This window comes from Pygoscelis adeliae, unplaced genomic scaffold (genome assembly GCF_000699105.1).
Source record: "Pygoscelis adeliae isolate BGI_AS28 unplaced genomic scaffold, ASM69910v1 Scaffold160, whole genome shotgun sequence".
Taxonomy (NCBI): Eukaryota; Metazoa; Chordata; class Aves; order Sphenisciformes; family Spheniscidae; genus Pygoscelis; species Pygoscelis adeliae.
In genome coordinates, this window is record NW_008824035.1 from 2,754,640 (window position 1) to 2,776,861 (window position 22,222).

General features: G+C 42.1%; 2 protein-coding genes across 3 annotated transcripts in view; one reads left to right on the top strand and one right to left on the bottom strand.

The window, feature by feature from the left end:
- NIF3L1 (NIF3 NGG1 interacting factor 3-like 1 (S. cerevisiae)) overlaps window positions 1-3,066 on the top strand; it is a 5,281-nt gene extending 2,215 nt beyond the window's left edge. The window contains exons 4-6 of one of the 2 annotated variants that reach the window (XM_009331704.1): window positions 74-212; window positions 1,630-1,713; window positions 2,687-3,066. In XM_009331704.1, the coding sequence (XP_009329979.1) occupies window positions 74-212; window positions 1,630-1,713; window positions 2,687-2,871 (408 nt within the window). In that variant the 3' untranslated portion in view covers window positions 2,872-3,066. Of the gene's footprint in view, window positions 1-73; window positions 213-1,629; window positions 1,714-2,682 lie in introns of both variants that reach the window. The other variant, XM_009331713.1, reaches the window with a different exon arrangement.
- A 3,498-nt stretch (window positions 3,067-6,564) lies between these two features.
- The window catches only part of ORC2 (origin recognition complex, subunit 2), a 16,575-nt gene continuing 917 nt past the window's right edge, over window positions 6,565-22,222 (bottom strand). The window contains exons 2-16 of the mRNA XM_009332919.1: window positions 21,178-21,321; window positions 20,799-20,885; window positions 19,408-19,497; window positions 18,601-18,632; window positions 17,258-17,321; window positions 16,168-16,352; window positions 15,441-15,539; window positions 13,687-13,796; window positions 12,027-12,159; window positions 11,518-11,614; window positions 9,679-9,825; window positions 8,911-9,082; window positions 8,527-8,588; window positions 7,625-7,743; window positions 6,565-6,983 (exon numbers count right to left, since the gene is read on the bottom strand). Coding sequence (XP_009331194.1) covers window positions 6,897-6,983; window positions 7,625-7,743; window positions 8,527-8,588; window positions 8,911-9,082; window positions 9,679-9,825; window positions 11,518-11,614; window positions 12,027-12,159; window positions 13,687-13,796; window positions 15,441-15,539; window positions 16,168-16,352; window positions 17,258-17,321; window positions 18,601-18,632; window positions 19,408-19,497; window positions 20,799-20,885; window positions 21,178-21,321 — 1,628 coding nt within the window. The 3' untranslated portion in view covers window positions 6,565-6,896. The remainder of the gene's footprint in view (window positions 6,984-7,624; window positions 7,744-8,526; window positions 8,589-8,910; window positions 9,083-9,678; window positions 9,826-11,517; window positions 11,615-12,026; window positions 12,160-13,686; window positions 13,797-15,440; window positions 15,540-16,167; window positions 16,353-17,257; window positions 17,322-18,600; window positions 18,633-19,407; window positions 19,498-20,798; window positions 20,886-21,177; window positions 21,322-22,222) is intronic.

Below are 22,222 nucleotides of genomic sequence, written 5' to 3' on the forward strand. Positions count from 1 at the left end.
TCTTTGTACAGTATGGAAAGCAATGCGAACTTCTGGAGTCAGTTTTCTCACAGTAATTTTAATTTCTTTTCAGCCTCTTCTTCCCCATACTGGAATGGGACGTCTGTGCACACTGAGTGAGCCTGTCTCCTTGTCAGACATAATTGAGCGTATCAAAAGCCACCTAAAATTACCCCACATCCGCTTAGCCATGGGAATGGGCAAGACACTAGGTAAACAGGCCTGCAAGTAAGACTGTCCATTAGAACTAGTATTCCAGGAAGACAAGGAGCATGAGTGCGTGCATGACTGTGTGAAATACTGCTGCTTTGGATAGGTTTACTTCTAAGTAGTATGAAGCACTGTTAAAGACAAGAAACAGCATTGTAGAATTTACATGTCAGAATCACGCAAAAAGAGTCTCATCTGTATTTTTAATTAGAAATTCTATATTATGCTGGTTGTTACTCTGCAGAAGGGATAGTACAAGTTGAATACGAGACATCCTTTTTCATAATTTGCATAATGACTAAGATTTTTCCCCCCCCAGGATACCAGACACAAATGTGTACTATTTCATTGTACACTCCGTTTTGTGACTGAATGCTAAATTTAAAAGCACTTTAAAATAGTAAGATACTTTATGGTATCCTTATGAACATGTAACCATCCACGTTTTGATGAAAGAGAAATAGTGGCAAAGAAGGTGAACTATCCTAGCTCAGACAGTGGGTCACTAGTAAAACGTGGAGCAAGTGTCCTCTTATGCCAGTTACCTATCTTAATCTCCAAGGAGCACAGCTATAAGAATTTGTGAGAGCAAATTTGTTGAGAGCTCTTTGTAACTTATGAGACAGAAGTCTTACTAGAAGCCTCTTATACTACAAATTGCTCTGAAAAAAACCCAAACTATTTTGAAGCCTCTCATTATGGTGTGGGATTGTAGTGGCGTGACTCCACTTAAATCAACAGTAATTACATGGCAGCACACTGTAAAACCTTAATAGAATTTGAAAACTCACTCTCTGTGTCATCTGTCCCCTCTCCCTAGTGAGAGGGGACTTCTCTAGTTCCCCTTCCCTAGTGAGAGAATTAAATTTCCTGTCACTATCACATATGTAATAGCTTGGAATCAGCAATCATAGCAAATGGGCACATTTTTAATGGCATGGAGCAGCTCTCAGCTTGCGTTGAGATTGGCCTTCTGAGAGCTAAAATTTAGGAACCAGTGTATCTCAGAGGCAAAATGCTGCCTTAGTGGCATCGTTAGTTGGAAGACTAATGATGATGGAACATGAGAGTCCTGGAAAGAATAGCAGCCTATTAAAGGGTTCAGAAACCTAAGTAACACCTCACTAGGGTAGAACTAGCCAGCAGCCAGCCTCCGTGCTGTAGTTTTCTGCAAACTTTCCTACCCCTTGAATGAGAAAAATCTACACGTCTATTTGGTACACAGACGATTTTGCTGTATTATCAGAGATGTTATAGGCCCATGACTCTTTCAAACTGACAGATGTGTCTCTTCCTCCAACAAATTTACATTCACCCTAAAATCAAGGCAGCAGTTATTGTGAAACAATTAATAGCAATACTGACATGAGGGCTGAACACAGGGAAAGGAGTTTAACTGTGGCACCTTGTATCCTGCAGAATCACCAGTGAAGAAAGCTGCTCTGTGTGCTGGTTCTGGAAGCAGCGTCCTGAAAGGAATGGAAGCTGACCTCTATCTCACAGGTAAGATTATGTTGCTGTTTTGTTATCTTTATAAAAATAGTCACTAGGAAAAAAAAAAGAAAAGAGCAGAGTTGACTGGCTGTTGAAAGATTTGGCCGGAAAGAATTACCTGTTATAATTGAGAAACAATCAGTTAGTTATTGGAATGATAGAAGAATAACGTTAAAGTAGAGAGATCATGGATCAGATGGCTGTGTGGCACAGTGAAGGTTATTTGAACTAAAACATTGCTATACATGCATTATTTCAACACAAAATCAGTGTTGATGGCAATCTGTTGCAACCTTCAGTGTGTTTCTCCTTTGGCAAGATACAAGGTATTTCCTCAGTTCCCTACAGAACTCCCTAATGGAAAATGGAATATAATGCAGTCTACAGAATCTTCCAAAGGAACCCCATAGCGTATCTGACCAAAGGGACACTTAGTCCATTATCCTCTTTTCCAACAGTGGGACAGCTACTCCTTACAGCTTGCTCAACGATATGAAGGCTGCCTTGCATTCTGTAGTACTTAATTCAAGCAAGTTCTTTGGCAAGGCGTGTCCCATCTCCCCCTTACGTACAGCCCTGCAGAGCTGACCGTCAGACAGCTTCTTCACAAGGCTTCCCAACTGCTATCCTCCATCACAGCAATCCACATGACATCCAGACAGTCCACTTCCAAACCGCTCTGCGCACTCTTATTTCCTGCCCAAAGTGGCAGAATCTACCACTATTCAGAGGGCAAGGAATTTCTGTGGGTTTGTCTCAGTTGTATACGGGGGGTATCAGCTGAAAGTCCTTCAAGGGATATTAGAGTAGGAGTGTTCCCTGTTCTTATACTGAGCAGATGGTGCTGCATTCCCCCTTATGGGCTATATCCCCTGTTACGTCTTCCCAGCTTCTAGCTGAGATTCTGCATACATTGCAAAGAACTGGTTACCTAAACTGTACTGTTAGTGATCTACATGGCATTTCTTTCTCAAAATGGCAGGAGAGATGTCCCACCATGACGTTCTGGATGCAGTTGCCAATGGGATAAGTGTTATTCTGTGTGAGCACAGTAACACTGAGCGAGGCTTCTTGTCAGAGCTGTGTGACATGCTAGCTATCCACCTACAGAACAAGATCAACATAATTGTGTCTGAGAAAGATAGAGATCCCCTCCAGGTGGCATAGGAGGGAAAAAAAAAAAAGGAGTGAGAGAATTCAGTCAAGAGTTTCATGGTATCTTGCACAGACCTATCCAACTGCAAGCTTAATTAAGATGGTCTGAATTGGTTCAGTACAGAATGACTATATTACATGTTCCCTCAAAGTTTGGGATATGTTTTGTTATCTGTCAGATAAATAAATGCTTGTTTTGGGCTACAGAAGGCTGATTTACTCAATTACTGGACTGCACTTGAATAAGGTTACTGTTACTGCACACTCTTATTAGATATATTTGATAACTATGGTACTCAAGGATTGGTTTGGGTAAAATATAAAAACCTGACTTATCTCCAGTTTTAAGCTTACACGGCAGTTCCACCCTACTGCAGTACAAGTCACTGATATTTTAGCTAATAAATCTCCTGATAATAGTTAATGAAAGGGTGTAGATCACGCATTTGCATTAACAGTTTTATTAAGACACGACTCATATGCAAATATAGAACACAATTCAGGTATTTGGTACTAGTATTCAATTGCACAATCTACCATTAATGCAGCTTTAAGGCTTTTTAATAGAAGGAGTCAGTTAAAAAAGCTTTGGAAGGTTAAAACTCAATTCCTTAACAAAGCTGTAAATGCATTTAGTGTGCCTTTGTTACTTTCTTTTAAAAAAGAGTTTCTATAACTATGGCTCTTAACTACAGGATTATTAAAACTGAACAAGTAGCATTTTCACCACTGATAATGCTTGGGTTTTATTTTTTAAGTTAGTTTTTTTGTTGTGATTTTTTTTTTTAAGAAAAAAAAAATCTCCCAGTTGCATACCTTACCATCTCTGGATTATGTGTACACCAGAAGAATATTTAAACAAAATGAAAATATTTCCATTGCAAATTTGTAAAGATCTTGGCACCATCTTCTTAAGTTTAAGTTAATAAAACTGGCTCATCAAGCAATGTCTTTACTGCATAATTGCATGTCTCGTTCCACTTAAACGTAAGTGCAAAGAGATGACTCCAGTATAATCTGAAGCTGCTGAGGCTAGATAAAGGCCATCATTCTTATCAATACCATGAAGACCTCTCAGTGAGCTGAGGAACAGGAAGTGGGAAGAAATGTCTTCTTTCCCAAGTAAAGGAAAGGACTGTAGAAGTGATCCCTCCAAATCCAACAGTTCTGTATTGCTATAGAATACATTAAAATGCTACTGCCTTAGTACATACACAGAATTCAAGAGACAGAAAATTAATGCATAGATGGGGTGGTTGTCCAGAAACAGCATGAAATCAGGATAAAATACTTTTAACACAAAACCCACAGGAAATAATTCACAGTAATTTTCTTTAGCTTGCGTGCTTGCATCACAGAATCAGCAGCAGCCAAAAACTGATTCAAACTTAACCTTCTCTTAGCAGATGTGTGGTATCTCCTGCAGCCCTCCTCTTGGCCTGTATGGGCATCTGGTAGTCTACCAAAACTGTTAGCGGATAACTCTGAACTCAGGATGATTATAGCACTTCATTGAAGTAAATTTTACATTTAGAAAACCAGATATAATTGCACTGAAAATGCACCATGGTATCACTATCCGTAAACACATTAGGTGGTGTCTTCCATATGTACTCTGATAGAAATTATATCTTGAGTTTCATAGGAACTGTGGAGAGAGACAAAGGACTGCAGAATAGGATGTGGTGGCTGCTTAGCTGCAATACTTTTTAAGTTTTTCCAAGAACACATCTCTTCAAGTGGCAGAGTTCTTGTTCTTGAACTCTACACCTAACTTACAGAACTTCAGTAAGACACAACGCCTTGATCCCGGTTTTAGTGATTCTGATGGTAGCCTAAGTGGTGATTGTCATGGTTTAACCCCAGCCAGCAACACCACACAGCCGCTCGTTCATTTGCCCCTCATGGGATGGGGGAGAGAATGGGAAGGGTAAAAGTGAGAAAACCCGTGGGTTGAGATAAAGACAGTTTAACAGGTAAAGCAAAAGCCACACACGCAAGCAAAGCAAAACAAGGAATTCATTCACTATTTCCCATCGGCAGGCAGGTGTTCAGCCATCTCCAGGAAAGCAGGGCTCCATCACGCGTAACAGTTCCTTGGGAAGACAAACGCCATCACTCTGAATGTCCCCCCCACCCTTCTTCTTCCCCCAGCTTTACATGCTGAGCATGACGTCATATGGTGTGGAATGTCCCTTTGGCCAGTTGGGGTCAGCTGTCCCGGCTGTGTCCCCTCCCAGCTTCTTGTGCACCCCCAGCCTGCTCGCTGGTGGGGTGGGGTGAGAAGCAGAGAAGGCCTTGACTGTGTAAGCACTGCTCAGCAGTAACGAAAACACCCCTGTGTTATCAACACTGTTTCCAGCACAAATCCAAAACACAGCCCCATACCAGCTACTATGAAGAAAATCAACTCTATCCCAGCCAAAGCCGGCACAATGGTGCATTTTGCAAAGTTTTGGAATTGCAGTCTGTAAAATGCAGATGCAAGTGCCACCAAAAGAGAATGTTAGTTGGAAAATGTTCTGGGGGAGGAAGCTGGAGACTACTGCTGCCATGTACCAGTTTTCCCCATCAGACTCTCCAGCAAAGCTAATTAGGTCCTATATTTGAAGAATCAAATTGTCTGTGAGATAAGTAGACACCCAGTGTTTTCAATACAAACAAAAGTCAGGCTGTAAACCTCTGTCTGTTGCTTCTGTCAGTGAGGGATAGACCAGGTAACAATATTATTCCATGTGATGATTTGGTTCTCTTCAAAAGCTATATACTGGTATTAAAAGACAGGCAAACTATTTTTAATTTTGATAACCATATAACAAACTATAAAATATTTTTACTAATTAGTTTGAAATCTTCTGCACACTGCATGAGGATTTGCATAGATATTTGACATGATAATGAAAATGAGGCTTTCACACAACTGCCAGAAGGATCTCTATCTTCCTATAACAAAAAGATCGTGGAAGACAAGACAAGCTGATGAAAATTAATAAAGTACTTTATTTGATTGATTTGAATTATTACAACATTGAGCTGTAACACAGCTACCAAATATTAGACATACAGAGTCCCTGAAGTCTGGCTGGCAGACTACAGTTGATGGAACTATAGGGCTTACTCCCACATACCTGAGAAAAAAAGTGAAGAAAACCTGTCAAACTTCAGCAGTCTCCCGACCTCTAAGGGCTTAAAAAAAAGGGAGAGCTTATAAGTGGCATTTAAGGCCTCCTCCAGGATCAGTGGACACTCCTGATGTAAAAAATACATATATACAATCAAGCTTTTAAAAAATAAACAAGAAAAACTTCTCAGCCTCTTCATATTCCTGGATTGCAACTTGGAAAGTAGATGAAAGAAGCTGGATCCTCTCACCCTCACCAACAGGCAATGACTTGAGTCCATCACAATTTTGATTATCTAAATCTTCTTATAAAAGGATTTGGGTTTGGGGCAAGTCCTTCCATTCTATTGCCCGAATTTAATAAGTTACCCACAGTGTGCCAAACCCACTCGCATTCTCCTTTCCTCATGCAGTCAAGGCGGGTCTCTTAGCATTATAAATCTTGGCTTCTTCGTACACTGGAAGCTAGTCTTGTCTAACTGGTAAAGGAGTACTGGAAAGCACTCAGTTGAGAAAAGTTGCAGCACTAGTACAAACTAAAGCTTTGCACTTCCCAAGTAAACTGCTCCAATCAAACCCTCATGTCTGGTGAGGTAGAGAGCAGAAGGCACAATCTTACCGAGTTTGTTTTTCTGGCTGTAAGGTTGGTTGGCTGCATAGATATGAAGAAGGCATCATCTGCGCTAAGAGACAAAGCGGACAAATCTAACTACAGAGCAAGAGATGCCTTGCTTATGGAAGTCATCATTCCAAACTACCTGAAGTAGTTGAACAACGAACATGGTTCATTACAATTATTACAGTTCAGTAAGTAGTCCAGCAGCCTCGGGGTTGGAGGAAGAGAGATCTGAGTATAGGCCCCTCTCCAGCAGCCCTTGAGAGCAATTGCCGTAGACGCTTTGAGAACAGAGAGACGTTACGTATCTTCATCCTCTTTCTCTAAGAAGTCAGTCAAGGTACTGTCATCTACAGGAATTAGTAAGTATTCCACACCGTCAGCTCCCTGAGAACAGACATGCATACACATTCTGTTAACACCAGTGCACAGTGCAACGCAAGCCACTAGACAGCACTGCAACACTTACTTTTATTTGCAGTCTGAGTGAGAGCTGGCCAGCATTCAGAAGGACTACATTGCTAAAACCCAGGAATATTTCACTAGAGCAACACTGGAAATGCACAAATACTGAGAAAAGTCAGTATATGAGAAATCTTCTGGTGAGCTATGCTAGTCTGACACTACACAGCTCCTCAACACTGTGTTCCCATATCTAGTACTGCTATACTGCCTCGTTATTAGGACTAGCCCGCATTCTTCCCTCGTGCAAATACAGGTAACTATTGGAAGCAGACTGGCAGGCTCCAGAGTCCATTACTTCTCAAGGCCTTCAGGAAGAAGAGACCTGTAGGTTGCCGAGTAACCAAAGCACACTGCATTTTTACAGCCCCCTATCCCTCAAATTGGAAGCGTGAAAAGAGCTGCAATTACAGAATTTCAGCCCTCTGCTAGTTCCTAGGTGCTTCAAACAATACAGCCTCACTGTGAGCTGCAGAGTGGTGTCTTAGGGATACTTAGTAGCAAGTAAGCATCTTTTTTGTTTAAGGTGGCTGAATACCCAGAATTATCTTCTTCCCCCAACTCACCCGCTTGGTCCGGATGAGCTTGTGGTCCCTGAATTCTGTCAGCTGTGCCCTGAGTGTCAGGTCACTGTTCACAAGGAAAGCCTCTCGACACTGCTGGTAGAAGTCTTGGAAAGACAGCCCTGGAGATAAAAAAAGGCGAGAACAAGGAATTGAAGTGGTAAGATTGACAGATTTTTCCAGGTCTCACACCGCATATTATCTCCACCTACAAATCTTGCTTTGGCTTAGACCACAGTGGCTACAGTAACATCATTGCTTCTTTCAAGTATACAGCCAAGCTAATATTTCAGTAATTAATGGAAAACAGCTGAATTAACGTTCCAGTCACCCTGTTTGCCTAATGAAATTTTAATAGCACTTTAAATGCACTTCCCAACATGGTTGATCTCTCTTAATTTCCAGCTCCTCTATCTTACTTCCAACTTTCTTTACCATTAACATGTTCTTCATATCCCTTGCAGCACCTGTTAGAGACAGTGACAGAATATTCCACATGTATCCTAGAAAGCAGGGACACATCAGAAGTCACTTAGATAGGAGCCGCATGGGAACAGACTCTCCTGTCTTTCCCTGGTCCTTTAAGTGCTAGTTATGCAAATTCATATTCTTCCTTTATTTTAAATTTTTAACTCCACAGTCCCCCATGAATAGTCTCAGTCATGTCTAAACATCAAAGCAGACAACAGTAAGAGGAGGTCCTTCAGAACCAGCCAGTCTATTGATTTCCTATCAGTCAGACACAGTACCACTAAAAAGACAGTCTACGCCACTGAGTCTCACTGAGCCAACACTTACAGCACTTCTGTTGCTGGTGATGGAACCTGCATACCAAAATCCAGTGCCGCTGTGACTGACCTGGCAATGGCAACACCCCAAACAGATGAGAAAAGGTGGGTACATACCTGGATAAGATGGGTTGTCCTTGTTCTCCAGCTGGTACTGAGCAAGCAGTCTGAATATTCCCCTAAGTGAAAGGAGGAGAGGGGAAAATCAGAAGGAAAAAAAAAACAAAACACCCCCAAACCCAAAAAACCCCACCATTAGAAAATATTAACTGATTTTTCCCTCATGACCATTTGTGCATGAATCTCATCACTGGACAAGGCTTGCTATCCAAACGCTGTTCATTTAAAGTAACCAATCAGCTGGAACCCAGGTCCTACCATCTTCATCTTGAACATTGTTGTCAGAAAACAGGGATTGCCTCCTGCTAGGTGTAGACCAGAGTAATCTAGTAAGGACTGGATCCTCAGCAAGTGCTACTAGGAAGTATAACAGTGTCTTACCTGGCATTGAGAGTGAGACTGCGCAGGACATGTGTTAGGGAGCTCAAAGCCAAAGATCCAGACTGTTGTACTAAAAGCGAGTTCTCGTAAGACGTTTCTTCCACATAAGGACTAAATGTGGTTGTTTCATACCAAAGCCAGTTGTAGAGGCTTAGCTTTGCCTGATCCCACACTAGACAGAGAGAAAAGAAAGAGCAGACAGAATTGGGAGATTTAGCTTTTCTACGGAATTAAATAAGCAACATTAAAATGTACTTAGTTCTACTGTAGGATTTGAGGAAACAATGTATGCTTGTGAAATTCACAGCACATACACCCAGATACTTGCAGCTCAAGCAAGACAAATTCTCTGCAACAAAACATTTGCACACATCCCTTTTTCATACCAGCTTCACAAATATACTGTAAATCCTTCCAGAGTCAGCAGTGTGCAAAGAATTTCTGGCTGATAAACAAAATTGTTTAGATGCAATGACAGATATAACACCCAATCTCCATTTCAGTAAGTCCCTAAATCAAAGGCTGCCAGAAGCTTGGAGTCTATTTGTATACTATGATCAGTGACTGGTAGTTATCAGTATCTTTGTACGGTTTTGGTTCAACACAGCCACAGTCCCAATCGGGGCTTCTAGCTGCTACCACCATACGTACATCACCAGATCTATTTTGCACACCAACAGTAATACATGAGCTTATGAAACATGCTCAGTAGCCCCAAAGTAGAACACAGATTCTTCTCTCTGCTACATCAGGCCCAAGGGGACTCACTGAGAGGAGCATTGATGTGATCGATAGAGGCAATGAGGTAAATGCTAGGCAGAGAGGATAACTGTGCAAGGATCTGCTGACTTCTTTCTCCTCTCAACATCTGGCTGTCCAGGTTATGAATGAGGACATAGAGCTCTAAAGATGAATCTGCAAGGTCAGAAAAAAACAGCAGAGAACCAATCAAAGAAACTGCACACAAAGTGGTTTCCCATTCCCAGTGCAGCCTAGGACAAGTCTATTCCATCAGGCTCCATATTCATCACTCCAGTATCAAGTAACTTTCCTTGTACAGCTTGCTTTGATCTCTATCCCACACTTGGTGTTTCTGAGCACCTAAAAGGCTTTTTCTCAATTCACTGTATTGCGGTTCTCATCACAACTACAGTTCTTTTTGCAGTTTAAACTTTTCTCTTATAATCCACTTTCCACTTGCTCATGGCTTTACCAGGAATTACCCTTTTAGCTATGACTTTTAGTCATGTGATTCAAGGTTGTTCAAATGTATTTTAGGATAGAAGTCTACGCAGTTTGTTCAGCTGCTTTTGAGTTACATGACTAGGATCCTTAAGCTCCTCCTCACACAATGGAAATGCATTTTCTGTTCAGGGTTCGATCCAAAGCATACTAACTTCATTGGAAATCTTTCCCACCGAGTCCTCAAAGGAAGTTACAAAGCGTTAGCTTGGGTAATGCAAATGGCAGATGTTAAAATTTCCAGCTAGCTTGTTGCTGCTGTACTTATCCCTGGGAACAACTATTTCCTGAGTCCAGAAACAATTCTGGAACAGTAGCTAATTTTTGTGCAAATGAATACATACTTGGCTGCCAATGGAGACCAAAGGTTCCTCAGACTCCCAGTCAGATCAGCTATAGTGTACTACACAAGACTGATTTATGTAGATTCAGGTGGGTACCGTCGTTAATCAGTCTTTTTCACTTAGTCTCACCAGCAATACTCATAAGGTAATGATGGAAAACAGAATGTAAACACTTAAACACCAACACCATGCACAATTAAGATTCCATGGCAATTTGTGTATGTATACACAAGCAGTAAAACGGACATTCAAAAAGAATTCAGCAAGCATTCCGTGTGGCAATACCTGTTTAATTTTGCTTTTGAACCCAATTCTAACCTGCTTGTTTGACACTGCTGTCCTTTATTTCACCTTAATGTCAGTATTTGCATATATTAAATTTAAATGACCATTCCACTAAACTGTGTACATTTAAGCCTTAATCCAGCCTATACTGAAATTTATGGAAAGACCCTCAGGCCATGATTTTCCAGAGGAGCTCAAAGGACTTGATATCTGTCAGCAACTGTCATTCCAAATTGTTTGTAAGTTCTTCGTTCTGTTGATTTCAGTGAGGTTTATATCATGTCCTCAAGCAGCCACTAAGAACCATCTTCCCTCATGTAGCTGGAGTTTACCTATCCTGTCTTCCACCAGGAAACATGTGGCTACAGAAACACCGTGTAAATAAAGCACAAAGGCACTGTGCTAAATGCAAGAGAGAGATGAGCATTTCAGTTTGCCAAAGGGTTGAGGAGCCTCTGTCTTGTTAGAGCACTCGTGCCTTCCTCCTTCCCTTTCTAGGGAACTTAGTGTGTGAAACACTGACTGAGGTAACAGCTTGGGATCATGTACGTATATATTTCTGGTGCATATATGTTTTCATATATGTGGCATAAATTACAAGCAAGAAAGTATACTAGCTACAATAAACTAAGAAACTGTAACTACACATATGAAAACTATGAGGAAAGAAAATGTCCAGGGTCTCCTAACAGTAAGTGGACTCTAACGTTTTTAAGTATAAAGTTAGTCATTTTACCTTCTTTAAACCTTTTAATGATGAATTCAAGTTGGTCAAGGGGGCTGCGGAAGGTCCCTATATGGTTCAGTACCTCCTCTGTGATGGAGTTGAGAATCTGAAAAAGAAAATCGCAGTCCCTTCTGAAGGGCTCTGGCACTGAAGGACCTAGTGCAGAAAATCTGAAAGTGAGCCCTTGACTGTCATGAGGGAGGTAATCTGATTTTTACCATCAAATCCCCAAAACTGTCAACATAAACCAAAAATTTCTACCCCTTTTCAAAACAGTGACATAAAATAAGGCTTTAGACTGATGAGTATCTGTTAATGATGGCAATTACTGCAATTCATTGGAAGATGCATGGGCTAATTTCTTTAAAGTCTTAAAAGAGAGAGAGGAACGGCTCTTCATTCAAGAGTCTGCTGCTATAGGATGCAGCAGGTTTCCTTAACATTTTACACTGAAAGACTTTAGAAGTATCTGTAACACAAGATGATTAGATAAACCCATAAGCTTTTCCCACACTTACGGATCTCACAGTGATGCTGGGGAAGTATCCATTAACCACAAGGTGAACAGAATCCTGGAGCACAGAGGTGCGAAACTTCTCTAACAAATCACGCTTTGAGCCCAGTCCATAAAGCACAATATTGAAACCCAAGCTGCAGAAAAATGAGCAAATACACTGAAGCAAAAAAGTACAAGCCCCTTTTTAGGTTCATACATTCATTAAGCAAAATGATCCATTGCAATCTTGCCTCAAAAAATTTCATATTTCATCAACTCCAGGTTTACCTTCAGCTCACAGCTGACAAATACAGTTAGCTGCAAGGAATCTGAAATGTGGCACGTGCATCCTAGTAAAAGAAGTGTTTTAGCAGCCTGGAGGCCCATAAATTTAGCAAAACATCTATGGAAGAAAATGGTATTGTCCAAGAATATGAGACTAGATCTGCAACTTCAGATTACAAAGAGTAACCAGTAACATTCACCCCCTCACCAACAATTATATTAAACGTTTACCATGGGTCACAGCAATTACAAGAAATAAAGCAAGCCTCCATAGTGGTTTTCTACTCTGATCCGCAGGCACAATTTCAAAGCAAAATTAAACTATTCTCATATCTCTTTCTTATCCGAATTGTTCCACAGAGAAAGAGGCAGGAAAGCATAAAGACAACATGGTAGGGAATCACAAAGCTTTGTTTATTTTTGAGAAGCAGGAAAAGCATCATCTTGACCAGAAAGAAGAGTATCAGGTCACTCAAATAGCATAGGGCAAAGGTAAGGTGTTCAACAACTGTCATTGACTTCAGTATCATCTACGGATTTGTTCCTTCTACCCTGCCACATACATCTCTAACCATTTGCCCAGATCACCGAGTCGCAGAGACTCCTCTTGCAACTCTCCAACTTTCAAAGCTAATGTCTTTTTCATATGCTCTGTCACTTCCCATGGACCACAAATTTCTTTATACTCCACTCCCTTGCAAAGCTTCTAAGGGGCTTTCTCCTCACCAACATCTGCTCCCACCTCAGCACTTAACTTCAGAGCTGGTGGCCTGCCTTCTCTAAGGCGCTTCAGAATCCCACAGCTCTCTATAGTTCCACACTTGCTTTCCTGGATGCTTACTCTTTTCTCCTTCCCATGAAGATACACACAAACCCAGATAAAATTTATACTGCTAATGTTTCCAACAGCATTAAGGTTTCTTTGTGCCTAGATCACTAGGCACCATAGGCATTCAAAGTTAACTGCTACACCACTGGGAATAGCCACATACTGAAGAAATCAGTGGTGAGCTACTCAATACCAACTCTGCTGTAAGCAAAACTGATTGTTCACAAAGGACACTGTTCTCATCATTCATGTTCCCTGTTTTCTCATTATTGACGTTCCCTGTTTGTGAATGCCCTCTAGCTTGGTTTACAGAGGCAGAGACAAACTAGCTAAGCAGAATGCAGCCTCATTTCGCTTCAGGCATTCAGTTCAAGGAGTTAGTCAGATATGATTTGGCCTACAGGAAACATTGTACTAAATTAATGTCACCTAACTTTAAAATTAAGCAGTCAATCAAAGAAAAAAAGTCGCTCCTTAACTCATCCACAGGATGTTGTTGACATGAGGGTAAGTTTACTGGCAGCGCCTGTTTACTAGGCTACTTCAGTGATTCTCATTGGATACTTACTGTAATTGGAGCTTCCACTTGGAAAACAGGAATTCGTGTTGCTGGTTTAGCTCTTTAATTTCAGCAGCATAGGCAAGGGGAGCTTTTTTCAAAATGTCATGCAGTGTTTGCTGTGTTGAGAAAGAGAGAACGTGACAGTCATTCAAAGCTGAGAAAAAACAAGACATATATCTGGGGTCCTTACAAATACCCCTCTAGCATGCTCTCTAGCTAGGGAGCAGAGTAGTTTTCACTGACGGCACGCTCAATTTGTGTTTTTTTCCATGAAGACCCCTCTAAGCACAGTTTTGCTACTGGAGAAACAAAGCAGAGATTAAGTAATCTTATTATGGGAAATGGCAGCCAGACTAGGACTAGAACCGATATTGCACTGTGTTTTATCTCTTCACTGAGTATGGGAAAACCGCTACTGAAATAATGGACACACTCAGAGCTTACACAGCACCAAGCACTGTACCAGGAAGATACCAACATCACAACCCTGCTCACAGAAGCAAGGGCTCCAATCGACATGCTTAGTGATAGTTCAGGTGTTTTGTCACTACAAGAGAATGCTCACAAACGTCATCTTAAAAAAGAAATAACAGCAGAAAGGATATAATTTGCAGCTGACAGCTAAATGTAGAAAAAGTAGTATTTTGAAAGCATCAAGAATCAAAGGATTAATTCAGCGTTAAAGATATGCTGAGATGTTGATGTTTAAACAGCACAGCAGCATGACAAATGGCATCAAATCTACACTGGCCTCCCTTTCTCTTCAATTTTAACAGCTTTGCTTTCCACTCCCTTGCAGTAGAAGACAGTTTACTCTGGAAAGAACACAAAGACAGCTCCAATGTACCAGACAAACATAAAGCATTAAGACACAGAACTGCTAAGCCTTCAATTTCTTTGGAGCCAGCAGTAGATTTAATACTGAAAGCCTTGATTTCCTTCCAGAGCTGTTATGAAAGAACTTGTTAAGAATCCAGATGTTTCTTTGGGTAGCAATTCCAGACCACAGCAGGCATCAGGCAATCTGCATATATGCCATCTTTTAAAACACAGATGGGTGCAAAAAGCAGTCATACACGAGCTGCAAGTATTTTACACGCTTCCCTGGAACTTGTCCTTGTGTACCTGTCTCTGTAGGGTGCAATTACTTGCTTTGAACGGTCTTGTAGAAGTGGCATATTGGAAAAAAAAAATACAGTAATTCAGTCACCACAATTAGACTGTTCCTGGCTCCTAGGAACTGGAAGGGGACAAAGCACATTTCACAAACTAGGTGACATTTAGAGCTGTCCCAGTCCTGCATGTGGCTTGACCCAGTAATGCTGGACTCTCTCCATTTCCTCTACACATAAATAGTCAAGACAGCTTGTAATTCCCCTAAGCATTTCATTGATGAAAACGCTGTTTTGGTGAGAATTTTTAAGGCAGGTCTCTACAACTCTGCTTCTCCCTCTTCTCCTCCCTCAAAAGCAAACTTTAACCTGTTCTGGTAACTGCAGCTTTGATCTATCTGCTTACCTCATAGTGCCTTCTCCCCGCATTTTCCCTGCTGTCTCAGGTTCAAACAACTGGGCACTGTCCCTGCTCAGAGCAGCAGTAGAGACATAACGCTTAAAACGCTACCTAAATCAGTGTTACCACTGAGAATGTAATCAGCAGAAATAAAGTGAAAATAGCAATATCAGGAAGTTTTGATGAGGGAAATCTTCATCAGAGAAATCAAAAGCTCCGAAAGTTGTGCAATTCGCTATGAGATGTACCTGATTCAGTCTTCTTTTCTGCAACTTCTGCAGCGTTCGGTCCGAAGTGAGCACTTTGGAACTACTGTGAGCTTCAAAGTATTCCTCCACCAGGTTGCTCTAAAAAGGGACAGCAAGATCAGCCACACTCCTCCTGCTATCAAGTTACCCCTCTCCCTTTGCACCCACAAACATGTCTGAAGTCAGTCAATATGAGACATAGAGCAAGGATAAACAGAAAGCCAGAAGATATTTGCAAAAATGGCTTCTACAGTAGCATACTGCCAAAGCTAACCTAGTCAGATGGTTCTTTCCTGAAGACAGAGACAGAAAAGAGATTCTGAGAGAGCAGAACATAGCAATAATTCTAAGGGCGTGTGGGGATCCCTGGTGCTGGAAGGAAATCAGAAAATGAAGCTGAACACCAAGCCAGAAAGTAACGTGTGCTTCTTCTGGTGCTATAGGAGTCAATTTCTTCATCCTTTCTCAGTACAAGGTCTCCTGCTTCATGGACATCTTAGAACCTCTTCTGGAGCTGCTGAGGATACAGACTGGATTAGCCCACAGGCTCACATGATGCCTGCCCAACAGGGATTGCTCAGAAGTACAGCAAAAGCCAACCCAGCTGGTTTGATTTGAATGAGTCTAGCAGTTCTTCCCTATAGTTAGGTGTGGTCCCTGACAGCTTATTGTCACTAAACATCCCTTCATGCTTGCTAGCTCAGGGGTATATTTTCTGCACACTCACCATCTTGTCCTCTTTAATTTTTTTGGCTAGGGTGTTTCTGGGAGGAGGCGTAGACAGAGTCTTCGTTTTTGCTGGGGTCTTTCGACCTGATAAAACAGTTCTGACTTCTTTCTGGTCTTCCTCATCCTCCTCCTCTGAGCAAGAAGCAGAATATTCACTCTCACTTTCTAAATAGGGATCTGGAGCTAAAGCATAAATTTAAGGTTAAAAGCTAGCAACAACTTCTTACACAGAACACATTTTGCACCATCTCACTCTCTCACATACATTTTCTAGATGTTTTTCAAGCATATGATTCCTAAATATATTTCACAGAAAAGTAAAATCAATGCTGAAGAGGACTGCAGACACACATAGCCATTTCTTTCCCAGTTCTAGGTTCACAAATTATTGTTTAGTAAAGCTTGCTCCTTGATACCAAGTAAGAAACATAATCCTACCATAAAAAGTGACTAAAAATGGACAATGGAATTCCCTATTTCTCTTAGCATCTCTACACCAGTTTTCCCGAATGCCAATCATGCAAGCTGAGTATTTTCTGGGTCACACTCTGCAAAAAAGGTTTTGTAAAAGACCTCTGTTAGCAAACAGATGGAATCTGGCTCAGTCTTGGTCTCTCAACATAAAAGAAGAAACAGAACATGAAACGCCACGCACTAAACTCTCCTCTGCCTTCATTTTGAGCACATATAGCCAACCAGTTATTGGAAATACGTTACCATGAATTTCCCAGCCATCATCAAAAAGTTTTATGACTTGGTCCAAGCAATTGTGCCAGACATAAGTGTCAGCATAGGTTAGATTACTCAGAGTTTTGTCTCTTTTGATCATGTTACTGAAGTTCAGCAACTTAGTGTTTCTAACCCTTCCACCCCTTACCTAAGTAGCAATCAAAAAACTAAGTAGCAATCTGTTGTAGGTAAAAGGTCTACATAGACTTCCTTAAGGACATTTCTACACTCTCTGCAGGATGAATCAGATTGCTCCAGTCAGACTGCTACTACAGGCAGAAGCCCACCAGGAGAAACACTCGCCTCTGAACACAGTGCCTCAGTGACTGTGGGAGCTGACTGCAAAGGTTGATCTTTACCTGCTAGCCTCTTTCTGAGTCTGTAAGGTGTGGTAGCCACATATTCTTTCTTTTTACTCTGTAACTGCAAAGAAAAAACATGCATTAGAAGAAGAAACATATATCTCCTCAAAACAGCCCTCTGCCAAGGAAAGAGTAGAATCAGGTTATGTTTCCAAGCTATTTCAGCCCACAAGAAACTGGGAAAGCAAAGGCAATAAGTATGGAGAGTTCTTGTTTTGCCATTCAGAGCTACAGGGGGCAGGATCAGGTTCCAAAAAGGGCCTAATTCTTTCAACTAATGTCCTGAGATGGAGGGTAGAAAACTCTGAATTCTCCAACCAAGATGCCAATCTTGGCCCCCTCAGGAAGAGTCAAACCGAAGCAATGACAAACTGGAAACGCTTCGGCTCCCCGAAGCAGTCACCTTCCACATCACACTGTCTACTCAAAGTCATCTGGAAGTCCACTATGAAAACAACGACCAGAATGACAGAAGACCACTCAGAATACTAAGCCCAGAAGAAGTACAGCAGAGACAACCCAAGCTGCCTGGGCTCATCAAGCTGTAGTGGCACATCTTCCTTACATATGTGTAAAGCACACGCCTGACTCGGACACCAGATCAAGTCTGCAATACTTAGGAAACACTTTTGTTAATCCTGTCAAAGTGGATGTGAAATCATCAAGGAGTGAATATGGCATCCCAAAACAGCATCTCTTACAGGCATATCTCATCCTGGAACCTTATACCGGAAAAGCTGTGCACACATTTCTAGTATGATGCTATACCATTTTAGAAAGCCAACTGTTTCACAGCACTCTCTTTATAACCACCACAACTGGCAGTTCTGGACTATACCTCTCTGTAGCATCACAAAAGACGACATCAACTTAACATCCCCCCCATTGTGACAGTTTATTTTTTATAAACCAATGCTAAAGTAAGAAACTGAACACCACCACAGTTCTTGAATTCCTGTTCTAACAGCACTCCTTACAATCAAGGCTGTTTCTTCCTTTGATGAGAAACTGGAAAGCTATGACTGGAAAGCTAAACTGCCTATTAAGGGATTGTCTAACATCCTCATTTGTGTGATGCAAGGAAATAGTCTCGACCCATGCTAATTAAGCTGTCAAACCCACTATTGCCCACTGACTCTAAATCCCATAGTCCTGATTAATGGTAGCTCTGGTTCTCACTTGAGTTACTCCTGCCCGGTTGGATTAGGAGAGACATCTGTACTGTGGATGAGGCTTTTCAAGGTCCCTCCTTTCCAGAACTGTAGTAATTGGCCAGTTCAAGTTTTAAAAGTAAAAAGAAAAAACCAAAAAACCCCCCAAGCAAGGTAGTCATCACTCACCCTCTGCTGCACTTTGTTTGAATCTGAACGTTCTGCAAAGCAAGAAACAGCATTGTTCAGAGTACTGCATATTTTCAACAGTGGTACAAGATGGTCCATTAGAAAAACAGGCATTTGCTATTCAAAGGTACACCGCACCAGAATATCAGCTCCCTGGGTGGTTAATCCTATGAGGGAAGCCTCTAGTTCCTCACAGGTAGGCAAGAAGAGAACAAAGACAGTCAATGTTATTACCACAGAAGGCAGCTTTTAATTCTGGTCACAGGTTTGGGAGACCATCAGCAGGAGGGAAGAGGCTGAAAAATGAGCTGATGGCCTCTCCCTGAGCACATCAGACTCCATTTCTGAGCACAAAGTAACATGCTCTTGCCAGTGTTGACCTGCACTAACTTCTCGCACCTGTATTTCTCCCTACAGCATTGGGTGGTCGAATATTATATAATAAAGTGTGAATTTACACATGAACACCCACACAATCCTACCCGTTTGTTGCTCAACACATCAGCCCAACTCATAACTCTCTCAAGTGCAAGCATTTCTGTTGAACACAGAGGAAATCTTTAAGTGTCACAGCCACAGATGAGAGAGAAGTTCCTGTTTTCTCTACAGCAGCAGGGCAGAATAAAAGATCTGACACCCAGGTGAACCAGAGGCCATGCATACCAAGCAGTTCAGTCTACAATGTTAAGCTGACTAAAATACTCAAGCATGACGGAAGTTGGTACTCAAGCATCCACTCCACCACCCAAATAGAAACATAACCCCCATTCACTCAGCTTCAGTTCCCCAAAGCATCACAGGACTTACTGCTGCTTTGAGGGGTTTTGGCTGTCTTCTCAGGGCACTCAGAGTGATCAGGTGCAACACTCTGTCCTGGTGTCTGGGCTAATTCAGCGGCTGTAGGAAATAGGGGGAAGGGAAGAAGTTTCACATGTCAGGTACAAAACTCCCAGCTCTGGCTAGTCAGCCATGGAGCCATACACCTGAAACACTCTCTAAGTATTAATTTCCTAGCTATTTCAGGAAGTGCACCAGATACTTCCATTCTTTTTCTAACCCTAATGGTGAATGTAATCCTTAACGAAGATTTTCAAAGACGGAACTCCTCAGTTAATTCATTTTACAAGTGTAGCTGAGGCAATGGCAAAGCATGCTTTGCTCCCTGGGAGACCACATGTCTTCTAATCAAAGCAATGTTTGGTCATGCTCACTTAGTCCTTTAAAACTGCTCAACTGGACATAGTAGAGCATTAGGTATAGCAAACACATCAGTTCCCCAGGAGGTGGGTTCTTGTATTCTGTTTACCTCTTTCTACTACTTATCAGCACAAACTGAAGTTGAATCACTGATCTGAATATGGAAGGCCCCCGTATCCTGCTAACACTCCCTCAAGAAAACTAACTTTCCATTGTATGACTTGCCTCAGTTTTCAAACTGAGTCACGGCTCCAGGAGGGAGCACCAGTGAAACCTACCCTGCTGCAGAAGGAGGTGTAAGAAACACACAACTTCCCAAGACACAGCAGAAGCAAAGAGGTACGGAAACCAGTTTCTGTATAGCGATACAGAAGGATGACCCCTCTCCCTTGGATCATCCTTTGTAGGATGTATCAGTAGCTGTGACAGCTAAACACTAATGAAGTTCAGATGGTGCTGGGCACACAAAGAGTCTTCAAGTGAGAAGAAACATAGCAGCAGGACTCAAGCATCTTATTTGAACACCCCCCTACCCTCTCCAGAACTGCCACTTTCTGCTTGCTTCTCCTAAGTCCACAGTTAGCCTAGCAAGCACACTCAGACACTATGAGTAGGAGAAATCCCCTTACACACAAAGCTAATACTGCCTTTTTTCAGTCTTTGCTACATGATGAATTATTCTCATAACTTTCTAAGTTACACAAATAAAACCCCTGCCATCCTTTCGCACTTACATGCAGACTTTCTCCCAGCATTAAGAAACTTCTACTTTTTCTTATGCGTTTTTTTATTATCTGTATTTCTTATCCCCACCGTGGCTTTACTTTGTCCTAGCCCTGTGCTTTTGTTTCTGAGGAAGACTGATTCAGAGGCAGATAAAAGCTATTGAAATACTGCAAACGTATCTTTTGAATAAACAGAAGTGACAAATCACGTTAACAGGGTACTCAGAAAAAGACCATAGCCAGAGCAAGAATGAAAGAAGAAAGAGGAAAACATACCCAGCTCTGCCATTTTGCTGGAGCGTTTGGGAGTCTGGAATGAGTAAACTTCACCACCACTCACACCTGAGCCATTTCCCACTGGATCTGTGAAAAGAAACATTACTTGTAGCTATTAAAAAGCACTGATATATTCCCAACCCAAGGAAGATGGAATGCAACATTTTACTATTTGGCTTAAAGGACTCTTTATATTGCAGCTGTTACGACATAAATATCATAATAAAATCCTAGAATCATTATTCTCTCCTCTACCTGTTACCACAAGCACAGCCAGAGCTAGTCAGCCCTCAAAAGCAATTTCATCAACATTGTACAACCTTAACACTGCAAGAATCTCCTGAAGTCACAGCTGTGTTAGGTTTTCCCCTGCTAATACCTTGGGCACATATTCCAAGAGCAGCAACATAGTTCTTCTCTTCCAGGATCTCCTGAGCTTCATCATCTGAAATATTCTCAAGCTTCTTCACAAATCTCTTCACACTGACTGTCAGCTGAGTCTTGTCCTTCCGTACTTTAATCCCTAGGATTGCAATAAAAGCTTTAACCTCCTGCTATTTCATTATTTCTATTGCAGTAGTATGCTGCTCCCCCATTTAGAGACCAAGTTCCTGCTGTGCGACTCGCTAAACAAATACAACGCTGAAAAGATGTCCCACTAAAAGAATAGCTAGTCTGTGCCCTAGTGATCAGCTGACCCTACAGCCATTAGTCCCTCCTTTACCACAAAAGCTGGCCCCAGCAGTCCATGAGGACAAGATCCCCATTTCAGCACACACCAGCTTCCACAGTTTGGGAGAAATGACAGTGACTCTCATGGAAGTATCAAACCGCATGCAAAGGGGTTGGTATTTGGCATCCCCTATCTCCCCTAGCGAAGGGGAGCAAGTGGAAAAGACCTGGCCTATAGGCTGTCAGTACACTCATGGGAGAATCTAGGCTGAGACCTCTGGAGACCACCTGTCCAACCTCCTGCTCAAAGCAGGACCAACAGCGAAGTCAGATCAGGGTGCTCTGTAGCCTGTACAGGCAAGTGCTGAGCATCTCCACAGAGGTTCCAAACCTTAAGAGTAGTCAAAACTGCAGCAAAAGACTCCCGTAGCGGCCACCTCGAACCTCGTTCCGATTTGGTTCTGTGCGTGTTTGACCACGGCAGGGGTTGGGAAGTTAGCCAGGCTGTTCGCGCCCCCCCTCCCAGGCCGCGACGCACACGTTGCTGCTCGGGAAGCTAGTATCCAGAGCTAGTACCCGCAACACCTGCAGCTGAGGGCACTCGCCACGATGCCGCAGCCGCCCCTTTCCACGTGCCGGGGCGGGGACAGGAACAAACTGCGGAAGAGGCAATCGGAGGAGAACGACGCCGAAGGCCTCGTCCTGCCTGCAGCCCGGCCGAGGCGCTCAGCCGCCCCGGGTGTCGGAGAAGG